The sequence below is a fragment of the Scyliorhinus canicula genome, chromosome 9 (genome assembly GCF_902713615.1).
Source record: "Scyliorhinus canicula chromosome 9, sScyCan1.1, whole genome shotgun sequence".
Taxonomy (NCBI): Eukaryota; Metazoa; Chordata; class Chondrichthyes; order Carcharhiniformes; family Scyliorhinidae; genus Scyliorhinus; species Scyliorhinus canicula.
In genome coordinates, this window is record NC_052154.1 from 102,678,130 (window position 1) to 102,693,232 (window position 15,103).

At 49.5% G+C, this 15,103-nt stretch overlaps 1 protein-coding gene across 1 annotated transcript in view; it reads left to right on the forward strand.

Annotated features, from left to right (window-relative positions):
• The window catches only part of LOC119970928 (mucin-2-like), a 254,661-nt gene that overhangs the window by 18,036 nt on the left and 221,522 nt on the right, over positions 1 to 15,103 (forward strand). The window contains exons 4-6 of the mRNA XM_038806037.1: positions 3,037 to 3,127; positions 3,214 to 3,329; positions 3,890 to 4,106. Of these exons, the coding sequence (XP_038661965.1) occupies positions 3,037 to 3,127; positions 3,214 to 3,329; positions 3,890 to 4,106 (424 nt within the window). The remainder of the gene's footprint in view (positions 1 to 3,036; positions 3,128 to 3,213; positions 3,330 to 3,889; positions 4,107 to 15,103) is intronic.

Here is a 15,103-nt window from a genome sequence, read left to right on the forward strand (position 1 = left end):
AAATATAAATGGGGAAAAGAGGGAAGTGAAAGTGGAGCATAGCCTGGACAAAATATTCACAAATAAAATAGTGTTAAAATAAGCAAAACAGAAATGCATGTATTGCAATACAGAGTTCAACTATAGGGTACTCCTTCTGTACTGTAAGGATTCTATGATTTTGTAGGAAGTATAGATTTAATATATTTAATAGAAAGCTTGTTTCAAGCTAGACAATTTTATAATACAATAGATGGATAGGAAAGATAAGGAAGGAGACAGAGTAACAATGTTGTTTTAAAAGGCAATACAGGCTGTAGAGAGTTATAATTATTTGATGTGGACAATAGCTGTATAGACAATTGCTCTGCTATTTACTAACGCACAGATTCAGAGTGGGTAGGGGAGTTCTGGTCAGAAACCCAGAAGTATGGCTTTTCTCAGAGCACTGTGAAGTTTTACCTTCAGGGCATGGTTAAATTAGTTCTCCAGGTTTCCTGCTAACCAGGCTGCCTGCCTCTCATTCAGGAAAGCTGTGGCCCAAGGCCATAGCAATAGAGCAGGTAGGTCGAAAAGTGTTGGAGTTGGCGAGGAGAGGAGATATTGTGGATTTTGGGGTTAACTGAGAGGTTGTAGGGAGGTGGAAAAATTGTGGGCCAGCGAAGAAATTTTGAGGGAGAAAGAGAAAGTTCATTGTGGGCGGGAGGAGATGGGTGTAAAGAGATCATGGGTGGAGGAGAGACGGAGTTGAGGCGAGAGATCATGGTGGGGAGGAGAGTGGAAAGGGAGGAGAGAGATCATGGTGGGGAGGAGAGAGATCATAAGACCATAAGACATAGGAGCAGAATTAGGCCACTCGGCCTATCGAGTCTGCTCCACCATTCAATCATGGCTGATATTTTCTCATCCCCATTCTCCTGCCTTCTCCCCATAACCCCTGATCCCCTTATTAATCAAGAACCTATCTATCTCTGTCTTAAAGAAACTCAGTGATTTGGCCTCCACAGCCTTCTGCGGCAAAGAGTTCCACAGATTCACTACCCTCTGACTGAAGAAATTCCTCCTCATCTCTGTTTTGAAGGATCATCCCTTTAGTCTGAGATGGTGTCCTCTGGTTCTAGTTTTTCCTACAAGTGGAAACATCCTTTCCACGTCCACTCTATCCCGGCATCGCTGTATCCTGTAAGTTTAAATAAGATCCCCCCTCATCCTTCTAAACCCCAGCGAGTACAGACCCAGAGTCCACAACTGTTCCTCATACGACAAGTTCTTCATTCCAGGGATCATTCTTGTGAACCTCCTCTGGACTCTTTCCAAGGCCAGCACATCCTTCCTTAGATATGGGGCCCAAAACTGCTCACAATACTCCAAATGGGGTATGACCAGAGCCTTATAAAGCCTCAGAAGTACATCCCTGTTCTTGCATTCTAGCCCTCTTTACATGAATTCTAACATTGCATTTGCCTTATTAACTGTTGACTCAACTTGCACGTTAACCTTAAGAGAATCGTGAACAAGGACTCCCAAGTCCCTTTGTGCTTCTGATTTCCTGAGCATTTCCCCATTTAGAAAATAGATCACAGGTGGAGGAGAGTGGGAGGGTAATAGAGAGGTCATGGTGGGAGGAGACAGCATGAGGAGGAGAGATGGAGTGAAGGAGAGAGATCATGGTGAGAGGGACAGATTGTGGGGGAGAGAGACCCTTGTGAGGAGTGGAGAGAGCAGTGAGATTGTGGGGGGAGATTGTGGGAAGAGTAGAGAAAACATCACAGGAAGATGGCAATGGTAGAGAGGAGATGGGATGAGGAGAGAGATGATGGGAGTGGAGAGATTCGGCATGGTAACAGTTATCATGAGGGGTACGATGATCGTGGGGTGCCATAGGGAAGATTAGGTTTGGCAAATTGTTGCAAGGAGAGATACTACAGGATAATGTGTTGGGTCCGAAGGGAACACATCTAATTTTCTTGGCAGACGAGCAGTTCTGTAAAGGCCCTAATCTAACGGATTCAGCTTTTCTCACCTGCACTTATTTGCTAGGTTTCCTGAATCCGAGAAATTCACCTGACAGTAGGTAAAAATAGAAACCCTATTAAAATGGAGGCACACGAGGAAGGCTTTTTCTAGACTAATACAAATGAAGCTAAAAGCAGACACAGAAGTTCAACATAGATCTACAATTGAGACTTCATCTTACTGCTGGTATATGTATTGCAGTGGATCGATTTAGCTCATTTGGCTGGATGGCTGATTCATGATACAGAGTGACATCAACAGTCTGGGTTTAATTCCTGTACTGGCTGAGGTTATTCATGAAGGCCCCACCTTCTCACGCTTGCCTCTTTCCTGAGGTTTGGTGATCCTTGGGTTAAATCACCACCAGCCAGTTCTTTCTCAAAGAGGAGAGCAGCCTATTGACCTCTTGGGCTGTGGCAATATTTTTATTTACATTTACATGTGTTGATCACTGAGGCTCACTGAGTACCTCAATTGTAGACAGATCAGGGGACAGCTAAGTAGACAATGGGAAGGCCATCAGGGGAATTTTATGGGACCACCCCTGCCTGCAAACGTGTTGGTAGCTGCAATATTCTGCCCTCTATCACGATTTCAAGGTGAGAGGGGGAAAGTTTAAGGGAGATGTGCGTGGAAAGTTTTTTACGCAGAGGGTGGTGGGTGCCTGGAACGCTTTGCCAGTGGAGGTGGTAGAGGCGGGCACGATAGCATCATTTAAGATGCATCTGGACAGATATATGAACGGGCGGGGAACAGAGGGAAGAAGATCCTTGGAAAATAGGCAACGGGTTTAGATAAAGGATCTGGATTGGCGCAGGCTGGGAGGACCGAAGGGCCTGTTCCTGTGCTGTAATTTTCTTTGTTCTTTCTTTGTTCTATATTTCTAAGTTCTGTCCCAGAGTTGCAAGCCATGTCTGAGGCATTTGCTCCTGGTACAGAAGGCAGTTTAAGATTATAATTATTTGCAATGAAAACTGTAAGGCTCGCTCATGAAATTAACTATTAGCCAAATGTCAATCAGTTTATTATTCCATATTTTAGGTGGAACTTGATGTGAAATTTCAAAATAAGACATGTGGGCTTTGTGGAGATTATAATGGCCTTCCTTTATACAATGAATTCATTGTGGATGGTAAGTCAAGAACTCTTGAACCTCTTTAAACCTTGCTAAACTAAATAGTTTTAAACTATAAAGTGTTGTCTTTTCATAAATTGTAGGTCAAAAAATGTCACCCATTCATTTTGGAAATCTTCAAAAAATCCACCAGCCAAATGAGAGATGTGAAGATGTAAATGAGCACGAGATTGAAACCAACGCTTTATGTGAACAATATGTAAGTTTCACTGATTTGTCTGAGCGCATTGAAGTCTGCATCTAAGGTTAACAAAGTCCTTGAAGTTCATCCCATTTTTGCTGGAGTTATTTCAATGTAAATTTGGCAACAATTTAATTTACAGAAAATTGCATATCTGTGTGTAAATGTTGGGCAAGACAATAATAGGTTGAATTAAGATGCCTGTTAAAGCTGAATATTCACCATCTATGCTTCTATATGATGAAAGCTAATGGCACCTTCACAACACTACCCTTATCCTGAAAAAATGCCTTCAGGACTGTAAGAGTAAGCAGAAATCATCTTGCATTTAGGAAGAATATAACTCTACGATATCTGAAAGATTACTGGAACTAAAGTTCTCCTGTGAGTATGTAAAAAAGGGTGGGAACAAGCAAATCCACACTTATTCACGTACACTTTCACACATTCATGAATACTCACCAATTCAGATACTCATATAAATATTCAATCACTCACACAAACATACACATATTTTTAATGTTACTGCTGTATTTTTCAGACATTAGAGTTCTGTATATTACACTCATGTTTTTCAGAGAGAGGCCTGTGAAAATCTCCTCACAAGAAGTGCATTTGCAGATTGCAAATCCCGTTTAAATACTGAACATTACATACAGGCTTGCATGCAGGACATGTGCACCTGTAGCAAAGTCTTGGACTCATTCTGCCTGTGCAGCACAGCTGCTGAATATTCCAGGCAATGCTCTCATGCTGGAGGGAAACCAGAAAACTGGAGGACAGAAAAATTTTGCCGTAAGTATAATATCATGTTGATATTCATTGTGGCAAAGAACAGGGGTGAAAATTAAGTATTAAAAAGTTAGGAGTAAGAATGCATATCCTGTAACAGAGAAATTGAAGCAAGCAAAAATAGTATATAAAGTTTCATGAAGGTATCCCAATGGGGATTGATGCTCAAAGGGATCAAGGTTCTGGCGCTTAGATCTATGTTTCCATCCCCACTGGGGGTATGAAATTAGTTGTTTATGGAGATAGAAGATGTCATGTTATCAAACATGCAGCTAATGAACACATAGAATAGGACACGACCAATGAGCAGTCAGGACACTCAGGGGTGGTATCTCACTATAAAAGGGATGAGGCACTCACACCCCACCTCTTACCACAGACCAACATCTATAGAGTGAGACAGGGTGTATCCTCAGCATCACACCCCAGCACGTGCCTTAGAGCAAGGCTGGTTCAGTTAGACTGAATTACTACATTTAGATTAGAAGAGAGTCGAACTCATTGAGAACTGTGCCAATACTTCATTAAAACACATTGAACTCACTTCAAAGTCTGGAGCATCTTTTACTCAAACCTGCATCAAGTGGCAGCTTGTGTTATTCCAAATTTATAACACAACATGATACCAGGAGTCTGTTCAATCTAGTTAGTTCAACTCAGCAAGATCCGTGCCGACCAGCGAATGTATACCGGCACAATGGAAAAGATTCCGACTCCTCACCAGCTCAGGACCTCCGGCAATCTCAGTGCCAACTGCGGACATTCAAGCAGAAATTTTAGCTCTACGTTGAAACATCAGACCTCAGTGGTGCGTCTGATGCACGGAAGATAGCTCTTTTCCTCACCATAGCGGGTGATCACGTCTTGGAAATATTCAACTTCTTTCACTTCGCTGAAGACCAGGACAAGACGAAGTTTCAGACCATCCTGGACAAGTTTGACAGCCACTGTGAGGTGGACACCAACAAAATCTTCGAGCGCTACATATTCAAGCAGCGATTGCAAGGTAAAGACGAATCCTTCAACTCATATTTAACTAACCTTAGACTGCTAGTGCCATCCTGCAACTTCGGTGATAGCACTGACTCCATGATCAGAGACCAAATCTTTTTTGGAGTTCACTCTGATCCTCTGAGAGAGCAGTTACTGAAGATCAAGCATATGACCCTGCCAGTCGTGATTGAAACATGCACAGTGCATGAGCACGCTGAAAATCGCTATTCCCAGTACAAAACGGCAGAAAATGATAAACTAGCCATATCCGAGGCAGAGAGTGTGCAGGCCATCTCCTGGATGCAGCGCCTCAACATTGATGAAAGCGGCCATTTTGCGCTCTCTTCCCGGGGCCCAACGCATGTGCGATGCGAACGGCATGACGAAGCGGCCAAAACCCGCACTGCGCAGGTGCAGACATCTGTGAACCGCACTGCGCATGTGCAACGACGCACAGAGCGTCAGGACTCCAACGCCATGACTGATTTGAACTGTGGCACCACCCATTTAAAGAAACACTGCCCTGCAAGAGGCAGATGCTGTTTAAACTGCAGGAAGCCAAGTCTCTATGCAGCCCTGTGCATATCTGCACCACCAATCAGGAGCCAGCGCTCACAATTCCGACGATGGCGCATCCGGAGTGTGCAACAATGCCTACAGGATTCCCAGCAGTGCAACAGATCCAAATGATGAATGCCTGGACAATGCCTACAACGTGGGCATTATTACAACGTGTGAATATGCCATACCAGACTCATCGCAAGTCCAGTCAATCCAAGTTATGGATTCCGAGTACGAATGGCGAGCAGTGATGAAGGTCAACCACTGCCCCATCCAGTTCAAGCTGGACACGTGCCTCTGCCAACCTCCTCTCACAGGCAGACTTCAGAGACATTAAGAAGCCCCCCACAGTCCTTCCAGCTGCCTGCAAGCTCCTGGATTACAACGGGAATGCCATCATGGCACTGGGATCCTGCCATCTGCACGTATCCAAATGACTCACACGTGCACGGTTACGCTTTGAAATTGTTAAGCCGGACAGGGCATCCCTGCAAGGTGTGCACGCCTGCAAGCAGCTGAACCTCATTCAAAGGGTTCACACCACGTCATCCTCCCATGTGGATCTTTGCCCAGTATCCAGATGTGCTCAACGGGATGGGCACGCTGCCGTATCGATACAGGATTCTGCTACGACCTGATGCCAAACCAGTGGTCCATGCACCACGACGTGACCCTGCTCCACTGAGAGAGCGCCTGAAGGCACAGCTCAAGGATCTTCAGCAAAAAGGCATCATATCCAAGGTCACTGAACTGACTGACTGGGTCAACTTGATGGTGTACGTAAAGAAGCCTTCGGGGGACCTGCGCATCTGCATTGATCCCAAGGATCTCAATAAGAATATCATGCGGGAACACTACCCCATCCCGAAGTGGGAGGAACTCACGAGTGAGATGGCACACGGACGCTTCTTCACCAAATTGGATGCATCACATGGATTTTGGCAAATCCAGCTGAAAGAGTCCAGCAGAAGGCTCTGCACCTTCAACGCGCCTTTTGGCAGATACTGCTACAACCGAATGCCATTTGGCATCATCTCAGCATCGAAGATATTCCATCGCATCATGGAGCAGATGATGGAAGGCATTGAAGGAGTCCGTGTATACGTGGACGACATCATCATATGTTCCACGATCCCTGAAGAACATGTGTCCCGTCTCCAGAAGGTATTCCGCCGTGTACATGCCAACGGCCTAAAGTTAAACAGGTCCAAATGTTGTTCAAGTTCCTAGGTGACCAGATCTCACAGCATGGTGTGCACCTGGACACAGACAAAATCAAGGCCATCGAGGTGATGAAGGTCCCTGAGGACAAAAAGGCGGTGCTGCGCTTCTTGGGTGTGGTCAATTTTCTGGGCAAGTTCATTCCAAACATGGCCACACACACCACGGCCCTACGCAACCTGGTGAAAAAGTCAACTGCCTTTGAGTGGAAGGCAGCACACCAGACAGAGTGGCTGGAGCTGAAAGCCAAGCTCACCACTGCACCAGTCCTGGCATTCTTCGACCCGGACCGGGAGACAAAGGTATCCACAGATATGAGTCAGGATGACATAGATGCGGCGTTGCTTCAACGAGATGACACATCATCCTGGGCACCAGTAGCCTACGCATCAAGGGCAATGACTCACACTGAAACCAGATGTGCTCAAATTGTGAAGGAGTGCTTGGGTCTTCTCACCGGCATCCTCAAATTTCATGAGTATGTCTACAGCCTGCCGACATTCACTGTTGAGACGGATCATAGGCCTCTGGTCCACATCATCCACAAGGACCTGAACGACATGACGCCTCAGTTGCAGAGAATCCTGCTGAAGCTTAGGAGGGATGACTTCAACTTGGTGTACACACTTGGCAAGGAGCTCATCATCGTTGATGCATTGTCCCACTCCGTCACATCGAATCGCAGATGCAGCTGTGTACTAGCACTCTCTCGGCGACAGATGAGAAGGTAGTTCTCATCCGTGATGAGACAACCAAAGACCCCCTCTTGCGGCGCGTCATCCACAACCTCACCAATGGCTGGCAGAAAGGGCAGTGCCCACAATTTTACAATGTGAAGGGTGACCTGACAGTGATTGATGGTATCCTCCTCAAGCCGGACAGGATTGTCATTGCACTCAGTCTCCAGAGCTTGGTGCAGCGCCAGATTCATGAGGGACACCTGGGCGTCGAGAAGTGCAGACGCAGAGCCCAGCAAGCTGTCTACTGGCCCGGCATCAGCCAGGACATCACGAAGATGGTCCTGAACTGTGCTACCAGTCAGCGGTTCCAGCCAGCGCAGAGCAAGGAGACGCTCCAACAGCATGACATAGTGACCTCTCCGTGGTCCAAGGTTGGCATCAACCTCTTTTATGCGAATAGTCACGTATATGTATTGATCATCGACTATTTCTCTAATTACCCTGAGGTGCTGAAGCTCCCGGACCTCACCTCTCGGACTGTCATCAAAGCCTGTAAGGAGATGTTCTCAAGGCATGGCATCCCAATCCCCGTCATGAGCGACAATTGTCCGTGCTTTAACAGTCGAGAATGGTCCACATTTGCCAGGTCATACAATTTTCAGCATGTCACCTCCAGTCCGCACTGTCCGCAGTCCGATGGAAAAGTCGAGAAAGGGGTGCACATTGTGAAACAGCTCATCTGCAAGGCTGCAGGCTCTGCTTCCGACATACACATTGTACTGCTCGCGTACAGGTCGACTCCATTGTCCACTGGCATGTCGCCGGCTCAACTCCTGATGAACAGGGACCTGCGGATGATGCTTCCAGCCATACACCTGCCCACCCTGGATCACCTCCCAGTGCTGCAGAGAATGCTGCAGCTCAGAGACCGTCGAAAGCAGGGCTATGATGCCCATGCCACCGATCTGGCCGTGCTATCCCTGGCAGACACTGTCAGGATCAAGATACCAGATGGTGGGTGGTCTGCCCTGGCTGTCGGTGTTTGACAGGCCACGCCCCGCTCTTATGTTGTACGTATTGCTGATGGCTCCACCATACAAAGGAAAAGACAGGCACTGCGCAAAGTTGCCTGCCCGCAATCACTTTTTCCTCCATTTCCATATGTTGAATTGCCACCTCCTGAGACCTCGCACCATGAGGCCACCAGTCAGGCTTCCATCCTGCCTATCAAGGCACCGTCATCCCCTCCGCCACCTCTCCTGCGGTCGACCAGGATCAGATACAAGCCTCAGAGACTGGACTTGTGAACGTTTGTTTTGTTTGCTCTGTTCTGTTGTCCTCCATCAGTCCCCTTAGACAGACCCATTCACATGTTAATGCATTCACATACGCCAACAAAACATAACAAAATAGGGGAGATGTCATGATATGCAAACATGCAGCTAATGAACACATTACTCAGGGGTGGTATGTCACTATAAAAGGGATGAGGCACTCACACCCCGCCGCTTTCCACAGACCAACAGAGTGAGACAGGGTGTATCCTCAGCATCACACCCCAGCATGTGGCTAAGAGCAAGGCTGCTTCAGTTAGACCGAGTTACTACATTTAGATTAGCAGAGTCAAACTCATTGAGAACTGTGCTAATAGTTCATAAAACACATTGAACTCACTTCAAAGTCTGGAGCATCTTTTACTCAAAACTGCACAAAGTGGTAGCTTGTGTTATTCCAAATTACATAACACAACAGAAGAGTTTGAGGGATTTTCAGTGAGAGTTTGACAAGCAGAAATGGGATGTTGGAACTGAAGACTTATTTGTCTTTCTTAAATCCTTGTGCACTGCTCGACTTATAAAACATTTTTCAAATAGAAACTTAAAAGATATTGGACTGGATTCCCACTTCCTCAGATTTAGGGCGGGATTCTTCGATTGCTGATGCCAAAATCGTGCTGGAGAATCCACTTTTACGCCTGAATCGGGGGTGGCGGTGTTTTTCCGATGCTCCGCCACCTGAAAAACGGTGTACTCGAGGTTTATGCCCCACGTCGTCGGGATGGCCTCAGGACGTCACCTGCGTCCATATCAGCAGGTAAAGCTTTACGTGGCGTAGCTGCTAGCCCCCATCGGGCGGAGCATCGGTGCCGGGGCGGCGATGACTTTTTGGTCGTGAGACCAGACGGATCCTGCGGACATCGCCGCAGAACTGGAGAATGCAGCCCTAAGTTGACGCCGGTTGGGGGGGGCGGGGGAATTGGTGACTTTCATGACAGCAATACTGGCACCGAACCTGGAGCCATTCAGTCACTGTGGAAGGGCTAGTACTGGCGCCACGTGGAACATAATCGATTCAAATGAAAAATGGGATAAGATTCGCTGGATCCGTGATTAGCACTCAGGAGGCTGACAAGCTGCAGCCATATATGCACATTACAATCCCCACACAAACTCATCCCAGCCAACAAGGTTGCATTGGTTGTGCTGGAGCATGCCCATTCCGCTGATGGATCGGTGGGGCAGAGGGTACCTAGGGGAGTTGCCTGGGGAGACACTCATATTACCTGTGGCCCTAGGTTTACAGTGGGAAGTCAGTGGCGTGCAAAGCTGCATGGCTGCCTTACAGGCTGCGTCAATGGTGCTCCATACCCGTCCACTTCAATCCCACAACCCACCTCCTGGCCACCACTGCTACTTGCCCCCGGCCCTCGCAGAAGCCAACGGCACAACTGTCAACAGGCTATGGCCATGTTGGACACTTTCTGTACCCCCTCTCTCCCTCAGCAGCCACGGCGCCGGTTTCACGATTTTTAAAAGCACGAGTAAAACTCGCCGTTGGGAACTTGGGCCATCGGAGGTGGGGAATCGCGGAGGCCCCGGAAAATACCGGGTCGGGCCATTAATGATATGCAAATGGTGTTTAATGTACGTGCATTCTGCAATGCCGCTGTCGAGGCGACGGAGAATTGCGATTTGATGTGAAATCGATGCCCGCCACGATTTCACCGTCGGAATCGATTGTCAGCCCAATCGCGTTTCGCAATTCCGGCTTTGGCCGATGGAGAATCCTGCCCATTAGTTATCGTTGGAATACCAGCAGCTTATTTCAAGAACTGTGTACCAATCCCACTTAAATGGCTAGAGACGTACCCAAATGTGAGACAGAATGAAAGAGATGTTGGAAAAGAGAAAGACAGACATGGAGTAAGCCAAATATATTTCAGAAAACTTCAGCTGGCACAGAAGCACATTTTAATACAGATTGAACAAGCAAACAATCCTTTATACGTATTACAGATTTTTCACAAAAATCAGAAACTGTAGAATATAGACTGCAATAGTTTTAACAGAGGAATACCTCGGAATGGATTTTCCGATTTTGAGGCAATGTCCGGAGGAAGTGTCTGATTTTACGACAAAAAGGTTTGTGCCACTCCCGCTCCGACCAGTGAGGGGTGAGCAGCCACGCCATGTAAAATGAACGGCCCTCCTGATATAAACGCCTGGAGAACTGCCGGGTCCGTTGCTGCACATGCGCAAGACGACGACCTGCAGTTGTCGTTCTGTACAACATGGCCTTGGCCGCGTGCGGACCCGACCTGCCAGATAGTGCCCTTCTGGACACCTCCTCGCCACCCCCGGGCCACCCCCCACCAGTCCCCCCAGCCCTCGCCAAAGCCACCCCAGCCAGCAGCACGGCTCCCGCCCAACTATGGCGGGCTGGGGACAGATTCTGCAGCTATAGAACATAGAACAGTACAGCACAGAACAGGCCCTTCGGCCCTCAATGTTGTGCCGAGCAATGATCACCCTACTCAAACCCACGTATCCACCCTATACCCGTAACCCAAACAACCCCCCCCCCTTAACCTTACTTTAATTAGGACACTACGGGCAATTTAGCATGGCCAATCCACCTAACCCGCACATCTTTGGACTGTGGGAGGAAACCGGAGCACCCGGAGGAAACCCACGCACACAGGGGGAGGACGTGCAGACTCCACACAGACAGTGACCCAGCCGGGAATCGAACCTGGGACCCTGGAGCTGTGAAGCATTTATGCTAACCACCATGCTACCCTGCTGCCCCTATCTCGCCAGGTTCACGAAAACTGAGCGCACACGTGTCCCACGCCATCGTGAACTTGACCCATTGGGGGCGGAGCATCTGGGGGAGGGCCTTCAGGTAACGTGCTGAGGCGTCCCAATGGCGTGCGGCGTATTCCTCGATGATACTGTTTTGGAGGGGGCAAAGCATCCGAAAACAGCGCCGCTCCAAATTTGATCGTAAACACTGATTCTTCGCCCGATTGCCAATTACGATATCAGTGTTGGGCAATGGAGAATCCCGCCTTTTAACTATCTTTACAGAACCACACTTGCACCCTGTTATTAGAAAATGCACCCAGTTGTGCATGCAGTTTCAGCCTTAATTTCAAATCTGGCTTTAAAGAATCATAGAATCTGGTGCGACTATCAATTCACACGAGACGGAGAGTTGAAGTGAACAGTGGTTTTAATCAGCTAGAACTGTGCCTGCCTGCGACTGCTCTGCACTGAGAGCCGCCGACTGGGCAGCAGATCTATATACCTCCCCCGAGGGGGCAGAGCCAGGGGCGGAGCCCACAAGGGCACCAATATGATACAATGCTATGTAATGTGATGCAATAGTCCATAGGTGGAGCCCAAAAGGGCAACAACATAGTACAATGCAATACAGTGGTGAATGGTTGCCGTAATACATTAACCACATTCACCCCCTGTTAAAAAGTTGGAGTCCAGCGGGGGTGAAGTGGCTCACAGGTTGAGTCTGTTCGGCACCTTGATCGTGCGCTGCGATCGCCTGAGCTCTGTTTTCGCTGCGGGCACGGGTGTTGAACTCGTCGCTGCGTGCACGGGTGTTGAACTCGTTGATGTGGGCACGGGTGTTGACTCCGGGAGCGTGTCTTCTGGAGCTTCATCCCTGTAGATCGGCGATGGGGGTGGGGGTGTAGGAGGGGGGGGTGTAAGCCATGCAGAGGCGGGGGCACTGTTCGGTATAGGTTGAGCGGGTAGGTGATGGTCATAGGAGATCCTGCGGGTGCCAGTTCACGGAGGGAGACTGTATCTTGTCGGCCGCCGTGGTGCCACGTAGGCATACTGGGGATTGGCGTGAAGGAGCTGGACCCTCTCGACCAGGGGGTCGGACTTATGGCTCCTCACGTGTTTTCGGAGGAGTACAGGCCCCGGTGTTGACAGCCAGGCTGGAAGTGAGACCCCGGAGGTGGATATCCGAGGGAAAACAATTAGGCGGTCAGGAGGGGTTTCGTTCGTGGCTGTGCAAAGGAATGACCTAATGGAGTGGAGCGCGCGGGGAGGACCTCCTGCCAGCGGAAAACTGGGAGACTCCTAGACCGTAGGGCCAGGAGGACGCCTTCCATACCGTAGCGTTCTCCCTCTCCACCTGTCCGTTTCCCCGGGGGTTGTAACTGGTAGTCCTGCTCGTGGCGATGCCTTTACCGAGCAGGTACTGACGCAGTTCTTCGCTCATAAACGAGGAGCCCAGGTCACTGTGGACGTAAATGGGGAAACCAAACAGGGTGAAGATACGATGCAGGGCCTTAATGACAGTGGCCGCGGTCATGTCGGGCAAAGGATTGCAAAGGTGAAGCAGGAGTACTCGTCAACGATGTTGAGAAAATACGCATTGCGGTCAGTAGAGGAGAGGGGCCCTTTGAAGTCGATGTTGAGGCGCTCAAAGGGCCGGGATGCCTTTACCAGGAGGGCCGTGTCTGGTCGACAGAAGTGCGGCTTACACTCCATGCAGATTTGGCAGTCCCTGGTTATGGCCCTGACCTCCTCGGTGGAGTGGGGCATGTTGCAGGCCTTGATGTAGTGGAGAAGCCGGGTGACCCCGGGGTGGCAGAGGTCGTTGTGGATGGCCCGGAATTGGTAATCTTGTGCGCTGGCGCATGTGCCGCGGGACAGGGCATCTGGGGGCTCGTTGAGCTTCCCAGGACGATATACGATATCGTAATTATAGGTGGAGAGTTCGATCCTCCACCTCAAGATTTTATCGTTCTTGATCTTGCCCCGCTGTGTATAGTCGAACATGAAGGCTACCAACCGTTGGTCGTTGACGAGGGTGAACCTCCTACCAGCCAGGTAGTGCCTCCAATGGCGCACAGCTTCCACAATGGCTTGAGCTTCTTTTTCGACTGAGGAGTGTCGAATCTCGGAGGCGTTGAGGGTATGGGAGAAAAAGGCTACGGGCCTGCCTGCCTGGTTAACAGCAGCAGCGAGGGCGATCTCTGACGCGTTGCTCTCCACCTGGAAGGGGATGGCCTTGTCCATTGCGTGCATCGCGGCTTTGGCAATATCTGCCTTGATGTGGCTGAAGGCCTGGCGGGCCTCAGCCGTCAGTGGGAAGATGGTGGCTTTGATCAGTGGGCGGGCTTTGTCCATATTGTTGGGGACCCACTGGGCATAATAGGAAAAGAACCCGAGGCATCTTTTCAGGGCCTTGGGGCAGTGGGGCAGTGGGAGATGCAGGAGGGGGTGCATGCGGTCGGGGTCCGGCCCTAGGGCTCCGTTTTCCACGACATATCCGAGGCTGGCTAGTCGGGTTGTGCGGAAAATGCATTTCCCCTTGTTATAGGTGAGGTTGAGGGCTTACACGGTTTGGAGAAACTTCTGAAGGTTGGCCTCATGGTCCTTCTGGTCTTGGCCGCAGATGGTGACGTTGTCCAAGTACGGAAATGTGGCCCGCAGCCCGTACTGGTCCACCATTCGGTCCATCGTTCTTTGGAAGACCAAGACGCCGAAGGGAAACCAGAGGAAGTGGAAGAGGCGGCCCTCTGCCTCAAAGGCCATGTAGTGGCGATACTCCGGGCGGATTGGGAGCTGGTGGGATGCAGACTTCAATCTACCGTGGAGAACACCCGGTAGTGTGCGATCTGATTCACCATGTTCGCTATCCGGGGAAGGGGGTACTCATCGAAATGCATGTAGCGGTTTATGGTTTGGCTGTAGTCTACAACCATCCAGTTCTTATCCCCAGTCCTGACGACCACCACCTGGGTTCTCCAAGGGCTATTACTGGCCTTGGTGATCCCCTCCCTCAAGAACCGCTGGACCTCGGACTTGATAAAAGTCCTGTACTGGATACTGTACCGCCTGTTCCTGGTGGTGATGGGTTTACAGTCGGCTGTGAGGTTCGCGAAGAGCGGGCAAGGGTCGACCTTTAGGGTCGCGAGGCTACATATGGTGAGAGGGGGTAGGGACCTGCCGAACTTCAGGGTTAGGCTCCTGAGGTTGCACTTGAAGTACAGTCCCAACAGGAGAGGAGCGCAGAGATTGGGGAGGACATATAGTTTAAAATTGGCGTACTTGGCGCCCTGTATCGCAAGGTTCGCGACACAGTACCCCCGGATCTGCACTGAATGCGATCCGGAAGCGAGGGAGATTGTTTGGAATGCGGGGTAAATTCCAGAGAGAACAGCGCCTTACCCTGTCTGGGTGTATGAAGCTCTCCGTGCTCACGGAGTCATACAGACAGGGCGTTTCG